This window comes from Chondrus crispus, genomic scaffold, assembly GCF_000350225.1.
Source record: "Chondrus crispus Stackhouse genomic scaffold, scaffold_62, whole genome shotgun sequence".
Classification (NCBI taxonomy): domain Eukaryota; phylum Rhodophyta; class Florideophyceae; order Gigartinales; family Gigartinaceae; genus Chondrus; species Chondrus crispus.
This window is the reverse complement of record NW_005178579.1, coordinates 119,672-143,474: the sequence shown is the minus strand read 5'-3', so window position 1 is coordinate 143,474 and position 23,803 is coordinate 119,672. Positions and strand designations below refer to the sequence as shown.

General features: G+C 48.9%; 7 protein-coding genes across 7 annotated transcripts; 3 read left to right on the top strand and 4 right to left on the bottom strand.

Annotated features, from left to right (window-relative positions):
• The first annotated feature begins 16,356 nt into the window (after positions 1-16,356).
• On the top strand, positions 16,357-16,596 carry CHC_T00010070001 (hypothetical protein). The gene has a single exon (XM_005710547.1). It carries the CDS (start codon positions 16,357-16,359, stop codon positions 16,594-16,596), a length of 240 nt encoding a protein of 79 aa, XP_005710604.1.
• Positions 16,597-17,015: 419 nt separating this feature from the next.
• CHC_T00010178001 (hypothetical protein) lies at positions 17,016-17,135 on the top strand. Its single transcript, XM_005710546.1, has one exon. It carries the CDS (start codon positions 17,016-17,018, stop codon positions 17,133-17,135), a length of 120 nt encoding a protein of 39 aa, XP_005710603.1.
• A 131-nt stretch (positions 17,136-17,266) lies between these two features.
• Positions 17,267-18,022, bottom strand: CHC_T00012001001 (hypothetical protein). Its single transcript, XM_005710545.1, has one exon. The coding sequence runs from the start codon at positions 18,020-18,022 to the stop codon at positions 17,267-17,269; it is 756 nt and encodes a 251-aa protein (XP_005710602.1).
• A 399-nt stretch (positions 18,023-18,421) lies between these two features.
• On the top strand, positions 18,422-18,820 carry CHC_T00010313001 (hypothetical protein). The gene has a single exon (XM_005710544.1). It carries the CDS (start codon positions 18,422-18,424, stop codon positions 18,818-18,820), a length of 399 nt encoding a protein of 132 aa, XP_005710601.1.
• A 549-nt stretch (positions 18,821-19,369) lies between these two features.
• CHC_T00007126001 (hypothetical protein) lies at positions 19,370-19,474 on the bottom strand. The gene has a single exon (XM_005710543.1). The coding sequence runs from the start codon at positions 19,472-19,474 to the stop codon at positions 19,370-19,372; it is 105 nt and encodes a 34-aa protein (XP_005710600.1).
• A 12-nt stretch (positions 19,475-19,486) lies between these two features.
• On the bottom strand, positions 19,487-19,666 carry CHC_T00007125001 (hypothetical protein). The gene has a single exon (XM_005710542.1). It carries the CDS (start codon positions 19,664-19,666, stop codon positions 19,487-19,489), a length of 180 nt encoding a protein of 59 aa, XP_005710599.1.
• A 3-nt stretch (positions 19,667-19,669) lies between these two features.
• CHC_T00007124001 (hypothetical protein) lies at positions 19,670-21,523 on the bottom strand. Its single transcript, XM_005710541.1, has one exon. It carries the CDS (start codon positions 21,521-21,523, stop codon positions 19,670-19,672), a length of 1,854 nt encoding a protein of 617 aa, XP_005710598.1.
• Positions 21,524-23,803: the final 2,280 nt, after the last annotated feature.

Below are 23,803 nucleotides of genomic sequence, written 5' to 3'. Positions count from 1 at the left end.
GTTCGGGTTGAACCCGTGTCCATGCTTACAAGAGATAATGATTCATCGCAGATTTCATACGTGGTGTTCAGAGCATGGAACAGAACAAACTTACGAATGAACTGTGATTTGGACTTCAAAAATACAATGAAGGCAGCCATTGGCGAGCAAGTTTACAAAAAATACGAAGGAGATATTCTGGAGGCTAGTACATGAAGTAGTTGCAGATGTCGATCAGTTGTTTGTTGGGATCGAGGAAAAACAGAATGGGAATCGAGCACCTCTGGAAGCTCGTCTTTCAGATGGCCAGAAGAAATTTGTTTACAGGTTCTTCCTGTACTCGGACGGCTTCACTCCCCATGTTGAGAAGAATGGAAGTATGGGGGGTTGCTATATGATGCCTCTGGGTATATTCCCAGATGAACGAACAACGATTGGGGCTATAAGAAGACTAGGTCTGACTCCACCGGGTGTATCTACGAATGAAGTGCTGGCTTCATTTATTGGAGACATTGTGAAAGGCAGTGTGGAAGGTTTTGTAACTAAGGATTCAGATGGGAAAGAAATCGTTGTGTTCCTGGATTGTGTGGGGTTCATTGCAGACCATCCTGCGATATGGGAGACAATTGACATTCTCGGCCACACGTCGAATGTAACATGTCACTTATGCTACTTCGCAAGATACGACAAGTCGGGCAGAGGGGGTTCTGCTTACGGGTACACGACAGAGGTTCTTAGTGATCATCCATCTTTTTATCGCAACGAAGAGAGACTTCAAGTTCTCCGTAACACGAGAATATCCAAGGAGGAACTAAGAGGTTCAGGTATGGAGAGTTCGGAAGATTTTGAAGCTAGCCTCAATGCGTTACGTCAACTGAGCGTAGCTCTCAAAGAAGTATGCGATGTAGTTCCTCGTTCATCGGAAGGCATACCTGTAGTTCCTGCCATATTTGATGCTTATCGGTCCTGCATCATTGCTCCGGATCATTCTTTTCTTGGCTTGGCTCAGGATGTTATCAATTGTACATTGAGACACGTACCGGTACAAGTGAGAAGAGATGCGGAGGATTTTTGCAAGAAAAACCTTGCTTCAGGAGCCATAGTTTACCAGAACCGTCTCTTGAATGTCGAGAGAATGGAAGTGTACAGCATGAGCATCTCGGCGATATACTCTATCCTCCTTATCGCACCTCAAGCATTCAAGAGTGCCTGGAAGTTGTACTGTACTACTGATGGGACAGAACAGTCTGAGGACAAACCTGTGAATCAATGTCTCGAACTGCTACAGGACTTCCAGGAACTTGTCTCCCGATCTCAGTTTCATCCGGTTGCATGTATCGACGGACCGAATGCTGTACATGTGTACAATCGATCAGGCGGAATTCAACGCCGTCTATCGCTCAAGAAACGTTCGATTTTGTATGTTGAGAAACTAACAGCCCTTTGTCGGAGGTCCCAAAAGGCGAAGCAATCGTTAGAGAAGCCTAATGTCCATCGGCTATTGGAGTTCTACACATTTACGTTACCGGCGTTTGGAAGTGCACAGTTTATACAAGAACTTGTGCTCGAAAAGGCTCATCAAGACATGAAGCGTGGAATAATGAAGTCCAACAACAAGAACGCACAGCTCCAAGCAATGGAGCATGCGATTTCAAACGATTGGGCTAATCGCTTGGGTATTGAGTTGCAAGACGTCAAAAAGAGTATCTCCGATTGGACGAATGAAGCCTGCAGATCTGTGCTCTGCCTACTTGGTCGTCCCGAATCGTGCTCCCCAATATATGAAAGCCTGAGAAATCAGGTTCAAGCAGCATTCCCAGAACAGGTTTTACGCGTTTTAAGGACGTGAAGGAAACCGATGCCCTCTTTAATATCTTCAAGCAAGTCTTTAGAGCCGTGGAAGTGTATCGAGATAGCCATAAATAGGATCGATTGTCACAGGGATGCGAGGGAGTTTCTGCAAACATACGTAGATGTTGACATGAACATCACCTCGAATGTTGAAGGAAATGAGTGCGTGATTACGGAGTGCAGAGAGGCACGGTGGGTCGTAACATACGGAAACACTGACATACTGAAGAGAACTATCGTAAGAGCGGTTCCTGGTGATGTTATACAAAGCATTACCTGTTATTCTGAAAAAGATCTATTGAGATTGGATGATTACATTGTAGACACTGCCCCTGTAGTGGTATGAAGTGATGCACGTCGAGCATTCTCGATGACATGTGCAATCTTCGTGGTTAAGACAAAAAATACCATGAACGATTCAAGGTCGTCTCAGAAGCATCGTACGGAGTTATATGCCCTGGTTGTGACCTGCAAGATGACTGAAATCGGTTTGTTCACGGTTGAGACGGCAAGACCAGGGAGAATTCTGATTCCACTCCACAAGAATGTTCGGAGGGCCATGGCTCTGCAAGGATTGTGCCAGTGACGCCACAGATGTAAGTTCCTGCTCTGCTGGGGATGAAAGTCGCCTTGTTCGACACAGACCGACCCTGCAGGAAGGTGGTGTTTATCAGGTATATGGCCGATACGAGTTTTATCGTCCGCGAAGTGCGTAGACTTGGTGTATTTAAAAGAAACCAATTGTAGGCACCTTTAAACATTCAGTTGTGTGTTGTATCTATGAGTAAAGGTTTATTCACAGAAACTATACTTCTAACTATTGTTGTAAGAAACAAAAAGCTCTTCTCCGGGAGCAATATCTCTAGTTGCCACCACCTCGATCACCATATGCAAGCTGAGGTCATTGACTGAGGTCACCCGAGTTGTAGCAAAGGCTACGTTCGGTTACCTTGGTGCGATTAATCCTGCTTCGGCCATCTCTTTTTCCTTGTCTTCTAATTCATACTTAGGGTGGTTGATCTTTGAGCAAGCACAAAAATCCTTAGCGACGACGAATACCTCCTGAACTGTTACGCTTTCCACGGTATGGCCACCATTTTTTAACTGGATCTGCAAGCCGAATGTCGTGAAGTCCTTGACAGTTGCACCGAGGATACCATCTTCACCGTAAGTCTTAGTTCGCTGCGAACGAGAGCTTATTTCGTCGCATACGAGAGTTCCGTAGTAGTATCCGACCATTTCATTCTTAACAAAAGTTCTCGAAGCGAATAGGCCATTTCCTGAGGTGTGGTGCTGGATCATGGACTTCTGAACAAACACACCCAAATGGGAGCAGTCTAGAGCTAGAAGAACATCGCTGAGAGTACTACATAGCGATCCCTTCATAGATTTGGGCCAGGAAGAGACCGGTACTTTCCCATATCTCAGCTCGAAGTTCGGAAAGTCCCAAAGAGCAGATATGAATCGTGTAATTTAGACTGGAAATGTCTGAAATCCTGGGAAACCAACTGGAGCCTCCCAAGCAGGGTCCCTTCGAGTATAACGAGAATGGGAGACCACGAGTCTTGCATCGCTCAGAACTTGTTCAGATGTTGAAGTCACATCGCAGTCCTTGTCCAGTAGAGCACCGTCAAATGATTCAACGAGAGCTTTTTTGGCCGTCCTGTGTACATCTCCCTTAAGCTCACAACCCAAAAAACTTCTGGTGCACCAGAAGAGTGATACAGGCCGAGCCACAAGAGTAAGTCCGGCCGAACAGATCCAGTACTGTAGTTCCTGGAAGGGAGAACCTACAGATGGTCTCCTTCAGCAATGGACGCTTTTTCTGCTCGGGACGAACTACTCGTGACGGAGTAGGATCACTTACAGATTTTGTACGAAGCAGCTCACCTGGGAGAAGCCTTGTGACACCATCAATGACGTTTGTCCAGCCTGGATACCGAGAATAAATATGCCCATGACCTGAGTAGTCGACCAGTTCAAAGGATTCTGTATTGCTCAAGCCACGCTTCGTAGCATGAATAGCCCACATGGAGAGAGAGTGCAGGGCAGTAGTCTTCTTCCCAGTATTACCAAAGTAATGACCAGGCTCCTTAACCATGACTACAGGACATGGATCAACGTTGAACACTACCTCATTCTCTTCTGTTACACTCTGGAGCACTTTGAACCAGTCCTGAAACTGTACAGGAGAACAAAATATGAAAGCGTGACCGCCATCACGGAGCCACTTGCTCGCGCACTGTGGAACTTGTTCCATCTGATTCTTGCTCAGGAAGTCATGCTCTGAGTTCGGCTGTTCGTTTTCTCGACGGTGATTGAAGGGAGGATCTGTTAACTGCAGCTGCACTTCTCCCTCATACCCTCCATATGGTGAGAGAGAATTGTCCATATATTGGAAATCCTCGAAGGAACATTCATAGACTCGTGCAGACTTCATCATTTCACTTTGAAGTCTTTCGCAAGCCGGGAAACATTCGCAGTTCTCCGCTCCATTGCATTCCTTGACATCCAAGAACACTTCTCCACATTTTGAATATGAAGTTCCTTGAAAAACGGGTTGAACTTCTGTGGGACCTCGACTTGAGTCATCGTTAGAGAATATTTCACGTCGCCTGGTCTTTATGATCCTTTGTTCGATACTGGGTACCGTCGGAGGAGCTGCAGCGCTGCGTGGAGAAGGCAGGGACCCCCTGATTGATGACCCGCAAGCTTCTTCAAGTTCTCTAAACCTCGGCGGAAGAGATTCGTTGACTGGGTCGGACTGAAATTTGCGAAGCACATCCATCTTCTCACCCGCTTTCCTGCTGTACAGAGAGTCAGAGAGCACCACTGATTTGACGTCTCCTAGAAACAGCTCAGCTACTTCCCCGTAAGTTTGCGTACAGACGTTCTTCCGTAGTGAAGGCTTCTGCGCTGACTTGATCAGAACTCAACGACGCTTGCATTGAAGGCTTCAGACAACGACTCTGTACAGAGGGAGCAAAACCTTCTCCTCTTCTCTTGATGACATGAAACGTAAATGTTTGGCCAGTGAACAAGATATAGGGTGCCACCATAACCTCAGCTGATTTTAAGTGAACAGAATGCGCGAATACGTCCCGGGCTCGAATAACGCTTTGAATGGCAAACCCGATGTGCTGGCCTACTTCTCTAGTGACAGTGAAAGAGGGAAAACCGGATCTGCCTAAGCCTTTGACTGCTGCTTTGTTGCATTTCTTCTTTGGTGGAGGTCTGGTACTCCGTCTCTTGCTGTCTTCTCAGGCCCATATCTTGCCTGCACTGCAAGCACTGTAGATATGAGAAAGAAGATTCTCTCGAACTGAGTAGCAATAGCTGGAACGAAACCCTTCCTTACCTGCTTTTGGCGCTCTCTTATGAGCAGTAAAGAAAGAGGAGACCAGCAACGAGTACTTGCGATACTGTTCAGGTACGAGCGTATAATAGTCCCACGCACGACTGCCAAAAGGTAGACTCAAGCCTCAGCGAGCAGCATACGCGATAAGCCTGATCTACATAGTTTGTTTTCAGCTTCTCGATACCGCTGACATTGCTTTCCTCAACTCCACATCCAGCCAACAAATCCATTACGGCCTGCATTTGGAGTGCCTCTCTCGACTTCATCCATTTCAAGAATTCCGAATAGGCCACGCTTCCTTCTTCTGAGACTCCCTTACTCCTAAAGTATGCGGAACGAATAGGAGGGAAGTACTTCAAGCCGAGGTCTTCGGCCTTCACCATTTCTCGATGTCGATGGCGAGCCGACAATGTAGTGGGTTAGTAACTGTGACTTAGATCTGTTCGGGTATCCCCAACCAGCTCCCGATAGGAACTTTACTTCGGCGTCCTTCCCCTATAAGAAATGTGATCAGTTTACCACGCTGAAGCCAATACAACAACCTGAGTTTTGGTTGCCAGCCAGTGGAGAGGACAAACCGCGGGTGCGACTCACGATACAACAGCCTGAAAACCTTTCGAAGCAAGGGAATCACTCTGCGTGGTTGATGAAGGGGCGGTACAGACGGACGTAAATGCAACAGGCCCCTCCTGGACGATATAGTGTGCACTATTACTAAAGTGCTGGAACAAAAGAGAGTGGAGCAGTCACAGTCCTTGAGGTTAGTCCGTATTGGTGGCACGGTCTAAACGGTTGCTGCAGGGGTCCTTGGGGTGCCTAGGGCCTGGTCCACATTTTCTAGATGTAAAAAATCAACCCTGATTCCAATAAAATTTCGCTGATTTTTCCACATGTAACTTACGTGCGCAAATCTGCACCTGGGCCCTAGGCGAGAAACATTAATGGGTGCTTGAAACCTCAAAAACTGTATGATTTTGAAATCATGGCTGGGTTTTACCAATGCTTGACCAGAGCGCAACCACTGCCCAGTGTACAACCACTCGTGTAGGTACAAATCCAACTCACAGTTGCCGCCATTTAGCGCATCATTCGTCCTTCCTCATCAGTCTTCTGCCCAAAGTGACGCTTTCTTTGTCAGAACTGGCGCACTTCAAATCAGTTCCTTTGCGATGTTTTCCTTCTATTTATCTGGCAATTGACTTCCCTAAGCTCCATCACATCTGTATGAGCGAGATACTGAGCCGGGTCACCGCAGGGGAGCACTACATTCTTTTTGGCAGCTACTGAAATATTTTTATGAAACGTTGGTGGCCTCGTCGATTCCATAAGCATATCGTTGGCAGTGTGCTGATCTTCTGGGGCATTTTGCCTCTCCAGGACAACCCGAGATGGTGCATAAAATCTCCTAGAGCGAGACGTGTCAACAATTTCCGCTAGTCTTTCGAAAGTATTGTGATCAGACGTGCGCCTTCGTAATGTATTTACACTGTAGCACGGGCCAGTGTGGCTTAACTTCTGTTTCCCAAAGTCGCCTGGCTCTTTTAGAATGTCAGGTTGTCTACGTAGTGTCTCTGAAAACTCATAATTCATCGGCCAATGACCTGTTGCTTTCCAAGAATCCTGCACATGTCGAGTTTTTATATTTTGATGACCACGAACAGCACACATTAAACGGATTCCGACTGCTTTAGTGTCAGTTACCGCTTCTGCACAAAATGAGTCCCTCGTCAATCTAATGGTCTCATGAAACACCTTGTTGATAAACTGGTCACATGGTTGTAAGAAATGCGAAGTGGTTGCCAGGCTTTGAACAACTTCGCATTTTTTACCCTTGTAAAATTTCAACCGTTACACTCCCCTTTGAGACCCGTGGCCGTCCAAAAAGCAAGACGTAGGATAGAGAATTGGGCAAGTGTTTACGCACAAAGCAATCGATGTGCTGCAAAAATATAATAATCAATTCCATGTCCATCGATCATTTATCTGAAGCTGTATTACAAAGTCACTCGGCATCCATCCATTTTTCCAAACTGCGAAAGTGAACCATTTTTATCCTGGAATTACTAACTGGAAGCAACCAGTTGCTCAAGACCCGTTTCCCAGCCACAATATTAATTGGAGGAGCGACAAGCCCCGGGAGAGAGGCCGGCGATATCAGCGCTTATGTGCCTCCTGCCACCTGATCCAATTGTAGAAACGCAAAATCCTCCGTGGTTCGAGGCACCAGGGAAAAATATCTTCTTCATCCGTCCATACTCCGCAGTGACGGTTGTTTCATCCATATTCCAAAGCCTCAAAGTATCAGTGAAAACATCTGGGTGCCTCTCCTCAACCAGACGAAGTGCGGCTTTGTAAATCTTGCAGTGACCAAAATCTTCGCCCTTAAGTTTGGCAAGCTCTTTGTTCTCTGCACTGCCACACGTTTGCGAGAGATGTAGCGATCGGGAACTTCTCACTGTACCGACGCTGGGGACTCCTCTTTCCATCCCGTGCTTCTGCAATCTTGTGCCATGCAGGACATGATTATTTTGAGATTTTCATCATCGAGAGCGAACCCTCGGCGAGCAGCAAATATGCACTTCTCCACAATCATACGTTCTTTTTGTCTGAAAATGCACGCTGCATTCCCTGAGCCCTCGAGCTGTTTGGAAAAATTTCCAATTCCGCCTGATTTTTTATCTGGAGCCAATTTCAGCTTCGAAACCATACTTTTGTCCACTCCTGTGGCATTACTGGTGGCACTCACCCTCTTCTTTTTGCCTTCAACATTTTGACAGCCGCTTTGCGCTTATTAAGTTTCTGAGCTCACGTTCTCGTCGCTTTTTGATGGGCACAGTCTGGCGTCTCATAGGAGGCATGGTGATGAAACTAGATCCTCTGACAGATCCTAAATATATCTACGTGCAGTGATGTATGTTGGCCAGTGGTGTTGTGTATTCGGTTCTCAGAAGCACGTGCAGACTGCTATCAATTGTCGGGAAACCACTGCTTACATCGAAAACATTAACAAGGGCAGCAGATTTTGAGCAAATGTCCTTCCGAAGGATGTACGTCTTTACTTCACCATTGTCTTTTTAACCCAGCAGGAAGGGTAGAGAACTTGATGCCATTCGTTTGCTCATTTTTGTAAAAGGCGCGCACTCTGTTTGCTTTTGTTGTACATTTTCGTCGCAGAATCATTCTGCGTTATGTATTATGCATCAATAGTTGTATCTTACTGAAAGCTCAGATCATAAGCTATCTATAAGTGTGTATTGTGTCATGTAGTTATGGCAAACAGCCGAACGGTATGCATTTGAAGTGAAATGAGTCAAAATTGGGGATGAGTCAAAATTGGGAAAGTGTGGAAGTAATGCCAGTTTTTCAAAAACTGGATTCAGTTGTTGTAATAAATGTTCGGTTTTTGTAGAACTGGAAGGCAGTTTTTGCAATCAATCTATGGAACAGAACAATCTTTTCTCGCATATCCCTGTGCTGCTGGTGTAGACGATTTTGGGGTTCTACAAAATTGTAAATGTTTTTGAGCACAAGCTCGTGTCAGACACTCTCGTGATCTTCAACGTCACAATAATGGGATGATTGGCTAGTTGACGTGGACACTACACACGCCGGCGTAGATCTAGTGCCTCTTCACAGGTTACATCTCACAAATAATAGCCTACATCTCACGATTTTGTGCCCCTGACAGTCAACAACGGTGTCTAAGATGCATATTATGCCTCTTTATGTTCCAAAACATCTGCTCCTGAAATCCAGGCCATATGCGCAGGTTTAGATCGCTTACCTTGTCGACTGTCACCTTAATGTGGGAATGGACAGTGTTTCGCCGCATAGTGCCAGACGCGTTGTGAGTGTTTCCCCAGAGTTCAGGCGCAGTGTTGTCTCAGAAGACGAGATCATTTACGATATCGGGTCTCCAGAAATTTCTGCACCACCAGCCACTGGCCTTCAGTCTCGATGCGCACGGCAACTTCTCTTTTCATCCCAGCCAACTCCAGATCAAATGGCTATTGTTCCTTCTGAAAACTCTGCTTTTCCCTCAAACACGTCGCTATTATTCGGAGACAGAACGAAAATGCCCGACCAATCCCCTCCCCTAAATCCGACGAGATACGAGACGGGACCTGCCATTGGGCACACAGAAGATATGAATGTTTCACTCAATGAGGAATTGTCTCAAGTCCATGCAGTTCAGGGCGCCCAGCCTGCCACCCAGTATTCTCCACACGCTGCGCAATCTCTGTTACCGGAGGGGCACCTTGGAACTATCGAAGAAGAGAATTCTCTAGATTAAGGTGATATCGGCTTTTCCCAGGAACTTGTGGAAGGATGTGGTAGCAGCTCTTCAGGCAGCTCCGAGGACACTAGCGAAATGTCCGAAACCAACAGTGACCTTTCATTTTCAGAGCTTCATGCATTGTTCCCTCCAAACGAGGCATCAAATCACTTTGACCTAAGTAGCTCTGAGTCTGGAAGTGCCCTCTGCGAAGATCTTCACAGCCGTATCTTCTATAACTTTGATGATGAACGCTATACCAGATGTGTATGGGCGGACGTCTTGGAGGAGCCAAATAGAGTGTTGTACAGTGCTGTGTCACAAAATGAGCTACACGAGCTCGCAGAGGCTCAGCAAAAAGGACTTCCAAATTGGTCTTTTGATAGTCCATTCTGCGGTGTTACAGTGCGGATTGATGACGTAAACGACGTCTTGGAAAGGAGGATTCTTGTGGAAGCAAATTCTGTACTTGACAATGTAATCGCCGACATTGCGTCAAAGGCTAGTCGGACGACGCAGCCCTCTCATGAAAATATCACTATCACTCCCCTCAGCTGCGTGCAGACGTTTCTGTCTGACTGCTTACTCGAGAAACTGCGGTGCTTCGCAAACCGTGCACTTCACCAGCAGGGAAAGAAGTCCACAACTGCGAACGAATTTCTCGGTCTAGTGATATTGCACACCCTATGCGCGTCATACAACGAATCTCCAACAACAGTTTGTGATGAACAAGAGAGCGAGAACTTCTTCCAGATGAGTCTATCCTCCGAGGGCTACCACGAAGTCTGGGCTGCCCTTAGCGGATCAAAAGACCCACGCAGTGCACATGATTACTCCGCAACTGGCTGGTGCCGCAGCGCAAATAGAACTACATCTATGATAACGGAAGTTGAGGCTGAAACCGCTGCGATAAACCGCGAGCTATTATATATACCTAACGCGACCGTATTATCTTCGGACGATGACCATTTAAGGATGGGTCTCGCGCGGTAACTGAGCTCACATACCTCCAGCAGCACAACAATCCGAAAAAGGGGCTCGGACCTGTAGGCACTGCTATGTGTTCCGCGTTAAACCCTTTCGTCATCGCCTGTCATTTTACGAGGACTGGAGAGAAACTATTGCACACTTGGGAGCATTTAATGCTACTTTTACAATGGGCCTCTACAACTGAGGCTCTGAGGCCAATGCCGGACGTGATTGTAGCCGCTGACAGAGGAAACAATTCAAAAGAAAGCATTGCTTTTGTGTCAAATGTTCTTGGTGCGAGCCTCATTGGCAGGCACAAACGTGACCTTTGGTTCCCGTACGTCTTCGGTGACGGACCAATATCTCGTCGCCATCGCGGGATGGTCGTATCTGAAAAGGGTTGTAGGGCTGTCTTCTCAGCTCGTTTGAAAGGGTCTGAATCGAACAGACATATGCGAGCGGTAGAGGCTCGCCTCTATAGAGAGAGCTGTTCAGGCCTAATTGCGGCCATGGTTCACAACAACGCCTCGGTTTTCCCCTCACGCTGTTTTACTGTTTTTCTGAAAGAGACATTCAGATCCCCCGACGTTATTGTGAGGGTGGAAGATAGTCTGCAGGTTTACGACGAAAGTCGCGAGAATTTAAGGGAAGGGCAGTGCGAGACTCGTGCGACAAGGATGAGGAGTACTGAAAATGTTGCTGTGGACCAATTTCTGCGTCGGGTTACAGTGCTCACATACTTACAGTCTGAGGATCCTGTTCGGTTTTTACTTCGTGCATTTCGCTTCACGTCTCGCACTGGTCACAGCTTTTTGAGCGCCATAGCTCGTGACTTCGACAAGCACATGAAGGGGCTCGCCTCCAAGTTGGCAGGTATTAGAATAACAGCAGGGGAAGATATGCTGCCTGTAGATATTTCAGATGCCGAGCAGTGCATGAGGGAGCTTCGTGATTCTCTGATGCATGTGATGGGTTTTCGTAAGCAAGTTTTGACGCAGCAGAACTCGCGGCGGGATCTATCTCAGCAAAATGCCCGCAACTCGGCAAGTAAGATAAACTCGCTGAATAAGACTGAGCTGCAGCGACTCCTTGGGGCCTTCGAGAGGCAGCGTGATGCCCGTGCCTCGAAAGCACAGCTCGTCGCGGCGTTGCTTCAAACGCAATTGGAGGTACGGAACGGCACAATTAATCTGGAAGGTACTACAGATGAACAGCGCCCGGAGGTAGTGTTTCTGGTAGAGGCGAAGAACGTGGTATGCGAGGCTCTAAGAGAGGCTTCAGTCGGCGCTTGAGTTATGAAACCTCTTGTGACTACAATGGGCATGCGGGAAGGCAGCCGAAATGAGATGAAAGTATTGCAAGCGCTCAGAGAATTCTTGCTTAGACAGGAAGCTGCATATGCCCGGCCGTTTGGTTCCTCTGTTTTTGTGAAGGAGAGTGGCAGGCGATGTGTCATCAGACACATGCGCTGCGTCGGGCTGGTAGAAAGCAAGTCGACCTCAATTATTGCTGACAGCCCTCAGGGCTGTCGTCAGTGGCAGCTATTACAGGATCAGGCGGATCCTGTAATAGCTGCCACTGACGAAGACGATACAATTGTGGTCATGCTGGTCGAGGTGAAAACAATGACTTCCGTTTCAACTGTTGGGGCTGCGACGGATTTGAAAGAGAAATATGGGGCCTTTGTATGCATCGAAAAGGTAGGAGTCGATGAGAGCAGCACCGGACTTGTAGTACAACCGCGCGAAGGCGACGGCACGACCGTTGCCGCCCCGGCGTACAGTATGTTGGGCTGTAAGTGCGAGCAGATCCGTGAGGAGTTATATTTACAGCTGACAGCTGGTGCGGAGTACAGTAGTACCCCGCCGGCTACACGTGTAGGATCGGAACGGTAAGTAATTAGTAGTAAATGGCACAAATTAGCCAATTTAGTACAGTAGCTGGTATACAGTAAGTAACAGCTAATGTAGCGGGACAGGTGTCCTGGTGTCCCACTTAGGGGTTAAGACCGGGGGCACCTCTCTTCCCTTTACGGCTAATTGCTATCCCATTCCGGTTTCCCTTCTAGTCTCAGGCTTCTAACCCGTGATCGGCCGTCCGGATCAAACACCACCGACGAGCTGCGCGTCATCGGCCACGTGAGCCTTCCCTCTTTTCGAGTCCTTCCGGGTGTGCGTTCGCGCTTGGGTAACGCAGCGGCGCGCGCTCCCATACCTCTAACCCCCTCGTTTCCGAGTGGTCGGTGTAGCATAAAAACCCCCAGACGACTGGAGGTGTATGCGCAGTTCGACCTGTAGACCCCGGATCGGAGAAGGGGTGAAGCGGGCCAACCAGCTACGGAACCGGGCTCGGGCCCGGGTAGCGGTGGTAGAGCGGGAGCGAGCAGGGACGCGCGCACGCACGAGCGGATCGACGCCTCAACGCCCCGGAGCAGCACTGGGTGACGTACCAGTGCTGGCGGGCGGAGGCGGTTCCGTGCTCGCTCACGTGCTGCGCGTCCACTCCGGCTCGGCTCGGACTAAACGCGCGCGAAGAGCGAAGGCAACGTTTAGAATAAGCTGGGTGGACTGACCTTGGCGGTCGGTTGAGGACAAGCCCGTGCTTGTCGCCCTACGCCGCCGCCGGTCCGCTCCGTATTTAATATACAAAACAATCTATCATAACACTACAGTACCGAGGTACTGTAGTGGGCTACTGTAGTGCAGGTCGGCCTGCACTGTAATACTGTCAGCTATGTCGAGGCTGACAGTACACGTATTACCCGTGGTGCGTGCGCGCTTCGTTCGGGCGTGATACACGTGTGCACGTGTATGCGCGTGTCCCTTGTCCCCGTGGTGTACACGTGGACACGCGCGGTTGTACTGTAGAGCGTCGAGCTCTACAGTAGGGGATCCTGTTGATGATCCAATCTAACTAAAAAGCCCCAGGGGGGGTTTATACCACAGTCGGGACGAAGGTAGTTATACCACAGAACTATTCCAAAAAATGGTACCTACCGAGCGCAAGTGTTGCATCACGTGGAAACCCTCGGAGTTAATCATGTCATGTTTGCTGTCGGCACGGGTGATTCTATGACGGAGCGATGGATTGTATATGTCTGTAATATACAATTTTCTGAGCAGTTTCGTCATAAGTACACTTATGCTTTGGACCGTGCACAAAGAGATGTGTTTCTTTCCAGCACACTGGCGGCCGCTCGATACCGAAACAGTTTGACAATCATCTCAAGAACACTGATGCATCAGACATTCACAGCTTCATGACTTATTATAACTTGAGTCAAGCTCTACGGAAATATGCCATATCAAGAGGGTCGCTAATACCGCTTAGCCGCATGATTCGTCTATCCCCACAGTGTATTGGAACCATTTGAAGGGGTTGTAGACGTGATGTCCCGATATATGAAAACAATTGCTCCGTTGAATATCAGAGAGAATCTGGTGGTGTCTATTGTGGGAAGGCTCCTGTCCATGCAGGTGAACAATGCGGTAGTGGCCTATAGATTATATAAAGCAAGAAGGCGAAATCTTTTGCCACGTCCAGAAGACGTAGAAGACCAGGGAGGACGAAGATATTTTTATTTCAGACACCGTCAGTCACAAAGTGAAACGTTTGGACGCTTTGTGAGGATGCTGGGTAGAGAGTGGGTAGAAAACAAACAAGCAGTTGGAGGAACGCATGGTGGCTCTGAACGGCAGAACTCTAAGTTAAAGCCTCTATCCTGCAGAGATGCGGCCGGTACATGTAATTTAAGTCCTCATTTAGCGGTGCGCAGGGTTAATAAAATGAACAGAGTGACTTACTTGTGTTGAATGGTTTTGCAAAGCGGTTCTTAAGTTGGACACACTTGGGGTTTCAGGTTGGGTGGCTCTCAGGGTTGGTGAGTGGTTGTGACTGGCCCCTTTTGCTTTCCCCGTCCGAACGCCGCGCATTTTATAGAAATCGTAGCTAAAACTTAGAACAATACAGTACCTGTTTGACTATAATAAACTATCCTTTCACTCTACAACCAATCTCCATATGATCGCTTATGTCCTTGCCTTCAATCTCCCCGACCATCCTCCTTAATACTAGTGGATACTGTACTCTTCCTTTGACAATTCTTTTAGGTATGGCATAGAAATTATATTGTAGTTCTATGCCATCCTTTTAAATAATGGAGGAGCCAGTCCATTCGGGAAGGACACACACAGTATGTTTATACAAAGTAAAATTACAAAGACATACATACTGTGCTTGTCCTTCAACCGTTACACCTCACAAAGCTAGAAGGCTGAACAGCACCATCGATCATACGCGCATAGTTGCACAGCCAACGTACTGTGTTCTATGCTCATGGGCATAGCGCGGCACTAAAAATGGCAAAGAAAAGGTGACACGAAAGGGCTCTAGACAGGTGAAATGGTGCCAGACATGCCGACAAGCGGCCTGTTCTGTTTGTTGGACCGAGTGGCGCACCAAAGACAGACTTAAGCGCGCTGAGCCGAGTGCCGCTGAAGTTAGGGACTTTGAAAGGAGTTTACGTGTAAGGCAGCGTGTTTCGTAAGGCAGAGACAAACACAGAATCGCGTGGCGATTAGAAAAATAGTTGGTGTGTTTGTTAGAGCTACCTTCTTGTTTTTGTTTCTTAAATATAATCGTTGCTTCCGAAAGTGCATGTTACTGATTCATTGAGCTTTACTGTGACACAATTCAGTTCAGAGACAACACTGCCTTTTATTTAGTAGGAATACTATTTACAGTGGGAATAGGTCTCGAAGAACATGTTGGCTGAGGTGGCGATTAGCGTAGTGAAGTAGAATGTCATCTACAAAAAAGTCCAGTGTAGGGGTCAATATCACACAGTTGACCATGTGGAACAAACAGAATTGGTTGAACCTTGTCGTGATGAAGGGCCCCAAGAAATGAGAGAAAGAACACAAACGTAGGAGAACGCGCAGAAGATGCGGTCAAAGGTGCTTGACATCAAGTACGGTGATGTTAAAATTGTGAGGTTTTTGATGTTTTGTTGATCTAATGTGCACAGAGGCAGTAGATGTTCAACAAAAGTGACCTAAGGTGCTCTAAAACGAAGTAGAATCTGCAAATTGAAGATCTCGTAGACGGGTGTAGTCGACTATTTGAGAACGCTGGCCCGAAAACACAAAACGGGGCAAGGCATTTTTTTGAAGAGCTCGTGTTCAGGAAGAAGAAGGGCTCCACAGATAGAAGTACATTCACCAGAAAGAAGAACTCGAGACGATGCCACAGACATATTTTTCGTGTCTTCACTCTTACATTTCGAGACATTTATGCGAAAAAAACCCTAAAGGGGCATATCGAGACCGTCTACAAAACCGAGCACAGGGATATGAGCCAGTCAACTGGCGTATTTAGTTAAAGCGCAGACATAGCCTGTCCAGTCGTCCGAAGTGTGTAACGAGTACTCGTCACAGGTTTATACGCACACATAGCGAAAAATACGGCTAGAACTTTTGCAATTAAACTTTCGATTCAGAATTTCTTCAGGCGTGAACCCTGAATTGCAACCAAACATTACTGTCCACCCGTCCGTAAAGATGCCAAAAATTTGACGCGCTTGATGGGAACGTTTCCATGTGAACAACAAAGCCATCCTTTGCCTTGCTTTTCGTGGCTGAGAGTTTTAGTCACAGAGTTCTATTCATAGTCGGGTGGGTAAGCATCTTCAAGCTTGAGCTAATATGTCGTACCCCTCTGTACAGACGTGTGCCGTTGACAGTGCAGCGACACGTGTGCACTTGAGACCTTCGTGGCACCTTGAAACGGGCCGCCTTGGACCTAGGGGGGCCTTGACCTGCTGGGCCCTGCTGCGCGACCGTCGCAGTGCAATGAGTCGCTGCGCGACCGTCGCGGTCGCGCCGCGACTCATTGCACTGGCCTCGAAGACGTCAAAGGATAGCGCATGGAGAGCGTTTTAAATTGCTTCATTGACAGGCATTGCAAAAAACGACTGGAAAGGATATGCCCTTCACGCTGCGATGCTATCTGGGTCAACGCAGAACTCAGTTCCGGCGATGTGGACGGGATTCCTATGATTTGCTCCGACGCAATGTGCTGCCCGGGAGCGGCTGAAAACGACCAAGTTAGCGTTCCCACGATACGAAACAGATGTGCTTTTTTAGCTCTCTGTCGCCTCGCTTAGATGACGAGGCGCCAGTATTTCTACCCTTTGAAGGGTAGGTGAACCCCATGCAGAAGGGAGGTCTCACGCCATCCCGAAAGCTGTCCGAGAGATCCGAATGTTCCATGGGGCACATTTTTGCAGCCGGCACGTACCGTGGGGACGTTATTCTATAAGTCAAGGGCCGGGTTGATTTTGTCTCCCTGCGTGACCATCCCGGCTCCAGTATTGGTACGACGGTCTGACCGTTTACAAGAGTAAGGGTTTTCCACCGCACGGGAATGCTGCGGCACCTCGCGCGTCTTCGTTGTCCGGGTATAGCTATCAGTTAATTCAGTAGACTAGGTGAACGAAACGAAGACGTTAACTCGATGCTGAGTGTGAGGAAAATTCCGCTTCGTGCAAATATGATGTGCATTCCAGGGGTTTCTGGATCACCAATGCTTGGCTGGATAACGAATACGAACAGAGGCGAGCTAGAGGTGTCCAACACAGAAAGAAAGAATGACTGCCCCGCTGAGCGAGGTCTTTACTGCGATATGGATCAACAAAGAGGGTAAACGATGGCAAGAATGCCGGGGATAAAGCTCGCCAGATTCAATGCAGCAATACTGAACAGAGAAATGCTCCATGAAGAGACATAAGTATGGTACAAAACTCTTCAAAATCTGTTCGGAATGCTCGCGATAGTTTACTCCGGCTGATCCGCTTCCTCGGTCTCACTCTCGGTGGCAACCTCCTCGTCTTCCTCTTCTTCGAAAACGATATCCTTGCCTGTGGTCGGGGACACCAAAACGCACGTCCCACCGGCACCTTCAATTGCATCAACAGCGCTGGTGGTAAACGCATGGGCCTTAACGGTCAAGTTCTTAACCGTGAGGTCCTCCCCGCCCACGACCTTATAGATCTTCCTCTTCTGCTTTGTCATGATCCCCATAGCCTTGAGCCCCTCGAACGTGACCACGCTGCCTTCCTCGCACCCGTTCAAGAACTCAATCTTCATGAGCGCGTACTCGGTCTTTTTGTGCCCAGGACCCATGGGCCTGCCGACGAACTTCGGAATGCGGCGATACAGCGGCGTCTGCCCGCCCTCGAAGCCGGGGCGCACGCCGCGTCCGGAGCGGGATTTCTGGCCGCGCATGCCGAAGCCGCACGAGCCTCCCTGCCCAGCGCTGTGGCCGCGCCCCTTGCGCTTCTTCCTCTTGCGCGAGCCCGGCGCCGGGCGCAGGTTGGTCAGCGTGAAGATCCCCTCGTCCTCGGGTGGCAGATCCGCGTACGTCGCGTCCTGGCGCTTCTTCCAGTCGAACAGCTTCGCCGTCGGCGTCACGCGCGCGGAGACGGCCGTCGAGGGGCGCGCCCGCAGCGGGCAGGCGCGCGGGCGCAGGCCCACGTAGGAGACGTGCTTCGCGCGAGGCGCGCCGAGCGACGGCGCGAAGGCGGGCTGCATGTTGCGAGAGGTCGAGGCCGGGTAATGGGGGATGCAAACGTCGGATGGCGGGGCGCGGATCGCGGCGGGGAAAGACAGGTTTCGTGGGAGGTGAAGAAATTTGCCCTTGGGGCATTTCGTCGTCCAGCGATTCTGTGAGCTCGAACGTTTGGGAAGGAGATTGTGATCTACAGTAGGCACGACTTCGGATCAATGATCTGTTGTTTGCCCGCAGTTGATCTTTTCGCGGACATGCCAGCAACACACTGTAATGCAAAGCGGTGTAATCGCCTCCCGTCGCCGGTCGGTCATCATCCTTTCGATCCTTATTCCCATCCCCGTCGATGAGCATTCGCATCTCGCCACCAACCTCGACTCTTCGCCGCTTCCTTTCACGCTTTCAACATCCGATTTAGCACGATGTCGGAGGCACTCATCTGGGAAGTAATGAAGAGCTACAGCTCAAAAGGCATGCGCCGCACGCACCCTGTAGGCGTCTTCACCCGCGAGAAGGGCTCCCTTTGCCACAAGCGTACGCTGCGCGACTCCGGCCTTGCCCGCATCAGGGCCGTCGACGTAAGCATCAACGACGATGGCATCCCGGTCCTCGCCATCAAGAACGCCAACCCCGAAGAGAGCCGCCTCCCGGACAAGATGTGGCGCGAGGTCACGCTCTCGGGCGGTGTTCGCAAGGCCCTGTCCACCACCGACTCCTTGCTCTCCGACTACAAGCCCGCGCTCAAGAAGCCCGCCATGAGGAAGGTCAGCGCCGCGTACATGGCCCTCGCCAGAAAGAATAAGGCCGTCGCATCGGCTTGATCGCTCTGAGGCCGTTGACTGTACAGAGTTGTCTTACCGTCCGAGTAGCGATGCTAATTACTACGTTTGCGATAGCGCACGCAAAGAGCTTTGCAGCATTTTGTTTTTGAGGTGCGTTCGGTAAATGTTGTACTTCTGCACTGGGTCATCTCACAAGCCAGAGATCAAGATTTGCAATCTTGTTTGACGATCCGTCGCACCCCTGATTAACTGCCTCTCTGTACTCCTACAGTATCAACCCACGAACAACAATCGTTGCTTCTACGGCTTTACCTCGCGAAAGGTGCCCAGCGGATCGTTCTTGAGGGACAGCTTCTGTGCTAAACATACTCAGGTCTGTCTCGCAAAATTTGTCTGTTTATGTGCCTTGATGTTGCAATCGTTAAGGAAGCCTTAGTGTCTGCACGTCGCACGGCTGGTTCCTGCCATTCTTGGCTAGGAGCCTAGACGCAGACGAAGACATACCTTGGCGAAATTTTCGAGTACTGAAACAGCTAATAAAAACAAGTTCTAAATACTTTCAAAACAGTCATGGAGATCAGCAAGCGTCTAGGAACTAAATTGGTTCCCCACCATGAAAAGAATAGAGCCCCTCTTCACGGAGGCGCCAGTAGTCACTTGTAATGTGAATTCTATCCGAAAATACCTTTTCATACGTTCCTTTCTTCACAACTTCAAACTAACGAGGATGACTGCCCTCCACCCTTGGACAAAGACCATATTCACAAAACTTGTCCGATGAGGGCGGAGCCAGAGGGAAAAAGACAGATAGACGTCATCATGGCTGTGATCACTCCCAACCTGCGGCCGAAAGAGAAATAGTGGGCCCTCAAAAAGCCTAGGCATTCCTCACTTCGCTTGCTCGAGTTCGTCAGACATTTTGTCTTCCACGAGACGGAAAGCAACGCCATCGTCTTCTTGAAGCGGGAGGCCTAGCACCAGATCCTCACAATCTCCATCGTCGTACTGAACTCTGAATTTCTTCTTCTTGAAGTTGTATAGTTCTACAACACCAGGGTACCAACCATCATCCCATCTCACCTCCAATCGCTTGTTCACAAGCTTCTTCATCAGCTTTCTTTCAATCGGTTCCAGCATGTTGCAGGAGCTGGTTCCGCACTGACACATGAAGGATCGCTTTTGTCTCTTTCCAGACAGCCCATAGTCTTCAAAGCAATAGTTATATGTTAGTTCAGTCCCGGGTGTGATGTCCTGAATGGCAAAGATCCCGACATGCGTCTGGCGAGTACAACTGTCATACCATTTCTCGGTCTGACAGTTGGGCTCGCAGCTTGAATTGATGAACCGGGAAAGGTTCCCCTTGAACTTGGCGTCTACCAGTAAGTCGTTGGCGAGGTCCATAAAGTAGTATTCATTGCTTTTTTCCTGTTGGATTCTTTCCAAGCGGTCTTCTAAAATATCTCTGTCAATAATTTCGCCGACGTATTCGATCACAAAAGACCCTGCCTTCACATGTTCTTCAACACGCAAACCCCATCCGCGTTGATCGGCGGTCAAAAAAGGCTTCATCCGTGGCGAACCGCGTTTATGAAAAGCAAGGTTGGTGCATTTTTCCCCGCCTTTGCACGCTGCTACATTGCAAAAATAGTGCGATGCAAAATTGAGACACTGGGCGTCCGCGCAACATGATTCCTTCCCGTTTGAGGTGCATTCGCAACATGAGATTTCAGATTTCTTGGGCTTGGGCGGAGGTTCAACTCCCACAGCCCAGACTGATTTCTTTAAAGGAGTGTACTTTGGGAGGTGCGGTACAATCGCGACGGCTTCACTCGTGGACTCAGCTTGTGAAGTCTTTTCGTAATTCCACCACTCCGCCCCGCTGAGATATCCACTCGGCCATACCCGGGGCTCCTGAAGATAACCCCAAATCTCTCCCACAGCGACCATAAAATCTGATCTTGAGCTGTGTACAGGGTAGTCTCTAGCAACGCCCGCTCCGAATGGTGTGAGATTTTTTTCCGGAAGCATGGCCACTTCCCCCGTCCCAAAAAAAATGCACGGAAGCTTGTTTGTCGGCGAGGTAGGATTCTCTGGAGGCATTTTTAGTTGGGGGTACTGCTCCCGGGCCATGCTCCTGGGCAAAATCTGCACGGGCCAGTACGGAAAGCCGCGCACCTTAGCCCAAAACACAAGTTCCTTATCTGCACGCTTGATGAAATGCTTGACCTTTTTGTTCGGGTGCTCTGTTGAGTAAATATCTGCGAATCTGTGATAAAGCTCAATGCACTCGGGCTCGCACCACCAGCCGCGTGGATAGGTAGTGTTTCTATGACAGTAGTCTTGGACTTCCTTCAAGGCCCGCTGAAAGAAACTCCTGTTCCTCTGAGACAAGTGCATGTTACGTTGAAGACCTTCCCCCCAAGGTATGCATGATTTTCCTTCATTGACAAACGCAACTTCGCAAGTCCCAAAATACATGACGCAAGTGTTATCGATTTTGCGCCTAAATCTCCTTGCCTTTTGAAACCTCTCTTGCTTTTCTATTTCCGGTGTCATCCGGACATGTTGGGTCGGCCAGTAAGGATGACCCTTGATCTTTGTCCATACAATATTCTCTTGCTCTGCAATGGGAGCTAGTCTTAAGAGAGCTTCGGTGGCACCAGCATCATTGACTCCAGTAATGGAGGATTTGGAATCATAGACGACAGAAGAATGACTGTCGCTGCCAGAGCTGGCATCCATCGGATGTATTGGCTTTGGTAAATCCTCCGGAATCATAGGAGACATGTCGCTCGGGCTTTCAACCACATACTTCGGGCGGGCAATGCGAGCGCGTTCGCCGGTCTTGGAAACCTTGAGACGGGAAAGAAACTCTTCTGGATCATCGTCCGAGTCTTCCTTTCGAGGGAGAATGGCTGGACGCAGGCGCTTGTTTTTGCGGAGCGGTCGCATTTGAGACTTTTCAGTGATATCGTGCGAATCGGGGGGTCCAGAGGAGGGGGAAGGCGTTATCGTCGCAGGGGAGAATGAGGGGGCGAGGGAGGTGGTAGGGGTGACGAGTTGCCGGGTGGGATGGTCTTGAGGGTCGCCGCCGGCGTTGACGGCGACGGAGTTGGCAACCTCGTGCAAAGGTACAATGACAGGAACACGCTTTCGAAGCATCACTTCGTAGGTGGTGGGGGTTGCCAAGTGGGTTGGCAAGAGGGGGGTGATGTCGTTTTGGGAGCGCGCAAGCTGTAGGGGAGGCGAGAGGTCGCGAAACCAGAGGAAAGGTTTCGAGAGACGCAGAAGGGGGGCGGCAGGGTGTGCCGAGAGGAGGTTTTCATGGGGGCGGAGCAGTACAAGTTACATAAACAATACGGGAAAAATTGGCGCAAAAAACATCAGTTGAGAAGTGCAGTGTACCCCATTCGAGATATTGTTGTCCTAGTCCGGACCGGACGGACCCTCGCCCCGACCTATTCGCGCCCGACGCGTCTGACACGCGGCCTTGTGCTTCTGTGGGAACGCCCGACCGCTTTACACAGTCTCTTCCGTCATTGAAGGTGGCAGCTCCTTTTCTAGAGGTCTTTCTTCGAATTCTTTGTTTTGGCGCCAACTTCTGCATATGCGCCTCCAAAGACACATTCCAGACTATGTGCTTCCGCCCTCCTCCCCGCCGTTACCCGCCACTAATCTAAATGTGCCTCTGATCCCCGTTTCCTTTCACTATATATATTAAAGATACTAGTGCAAGACTTTACTGCACTCCTCGTTGAAGCATAATCGTCTAGAATCCTTCGATTTTCCCTCTACAAACATTTGCGAAACCATTACTTGTCGCCGCCAGGTCTACATTTTCCACCAAAGCAACCTTTTTGCTTTTTTTCCCCTGCCCTGATTCTTTGTCTTTTCGCTCAAGTCTGTGTACCACACATACCACATGAATCTACTCTCACTCAGGAACTCCTGGCTGCGGATCGAATTCTATAGTACCCATTTGTCGAAACCGATTTTGTTCAGCTTCTACCTTCCTACGATATGCACCACTTCCCCTCCTAGTCTGAAGATATTATTCATGTTTGATAATCCTTTACGATCTCCTTAGTTTTTTCTTAAGTCTGAATGTTGTATTTCATCCCACTAATTTGGCAAGTACTAAATGCGAAAAGGCGACAGCGTCCTCCGAGGGCGATGAATTACACTCAGATCCCCCTTGCCCGGCCAAATTGACGCATAGCTTTCTTCCCCTTGCGTTGTTGCTTACATAAATTTTCAGGTTTCGCGCCGTTTCCCAAGGTATTCAGCGTTGCCACGTACTCTACAATAGATTTCACCAGAATCACAATTAACCTTCAATATACACGAAGAGATCTCATATACCAGGAACAACTTAGATGCTGAGATGAGGTTTGCAGATTGAGTTTTTGACAGAAAGCGCACGTGGAGGTCCGTCCAGACTCTAGCACAATGCCGATTGTCGAGGAGACCTGTTGACTGGAAGAGGGTAGGAAATCTCGGCTCCGCGAAAGGCTAGCCAGGGAAAAGAGACAAACAAAGAGGGTCAGATACCCCTCTGTTGATGAGAGGACTGCTCATCCTTTTTGCATCTATGCTTACGCTGGTAATGCTTGCAACGGAAAAGAAAATCCTTTCAATATCGATGCAAGTTTTGAAGGTAGCATGTTCCATTCTAGTTTAACTATTCCGAAACTACGGATTGGCCCCGGGAGCACATATGGCACAGTATACGGATGTTAGAACAGAGAAGCTGGCATATTATGACTATGTACGAAGTACACTAATGTTCCGACAAGAAGTCCAGGGCATCGAAGGAAAAAAAGACTTCTTCCACGTGGAAACGCAAGCCTCCACAATCTTTGTCTAGTGGAGCATCTCATGAAACGTTTTACAACATGACCTCTTAGAGCCTCGAACCAACATGACTTGAATTCTATGTAATCAGCGAAGTCTCTCTCTATAGAGTACATGTGTGCTCTAGACAGATAGTGACCCCTACAAAGAACGACGAGCGCAGGCCAA

Bases quoted from the DNA above. Each gene is read 5' to 3' on its own strand.
- CHC_T00010070001 (XM_005710547.1), top strand. From the start codon at position 16,357: ATGGAGAGCGTTTTAAATTGCTTCATTGACAGGCATTGCAAAAAACGA.
- CHC_T00010178001 (XM_005710546.1), top strand. From the start codon at position 17,016: ATGCTTGGCTGGATAACGAATACGAACAGAGGCGAGCTAGAGGTGTCC.
- CHC_T00012001001 (XM_005710545.1), bottom strand. From the start codon at position 18,022: ATGCAGCCCGCCTTCGCGCCGTCGCTCGGCGCGCCTCGCGCGAAGCAC.
- CHC_T00010313001 (XM_005710544.1), top strand. From the start codon at position 18,422: ATGTCGGAGGCACTCATCTGGGAAGTAATGAAGAGCTACAGCTCAAAA.
- CHC_T00007126001 (XM_005710543.1), bottom strand. From the start codon at position 19,474: ATGAAAAGGTATTTTCGGATAGAATTCACATTACAAGTGACTACTGGC.
- CHC_T00007125001 (XM_005710542.1), bottom strand. From the start codon at position 19,666: ATGCCTAGGCTTTTTGAGGGCCCACTATTTCTCTTTCGGCCGCAGGTT.
- CHC_T00007124001 (XM_005710541.1), bottom strand. From the start codon at position 21,523: ATGGATGCCAGCTCTGGCAGCGACAGTCATTCTTCTGTCGTCTATGAT.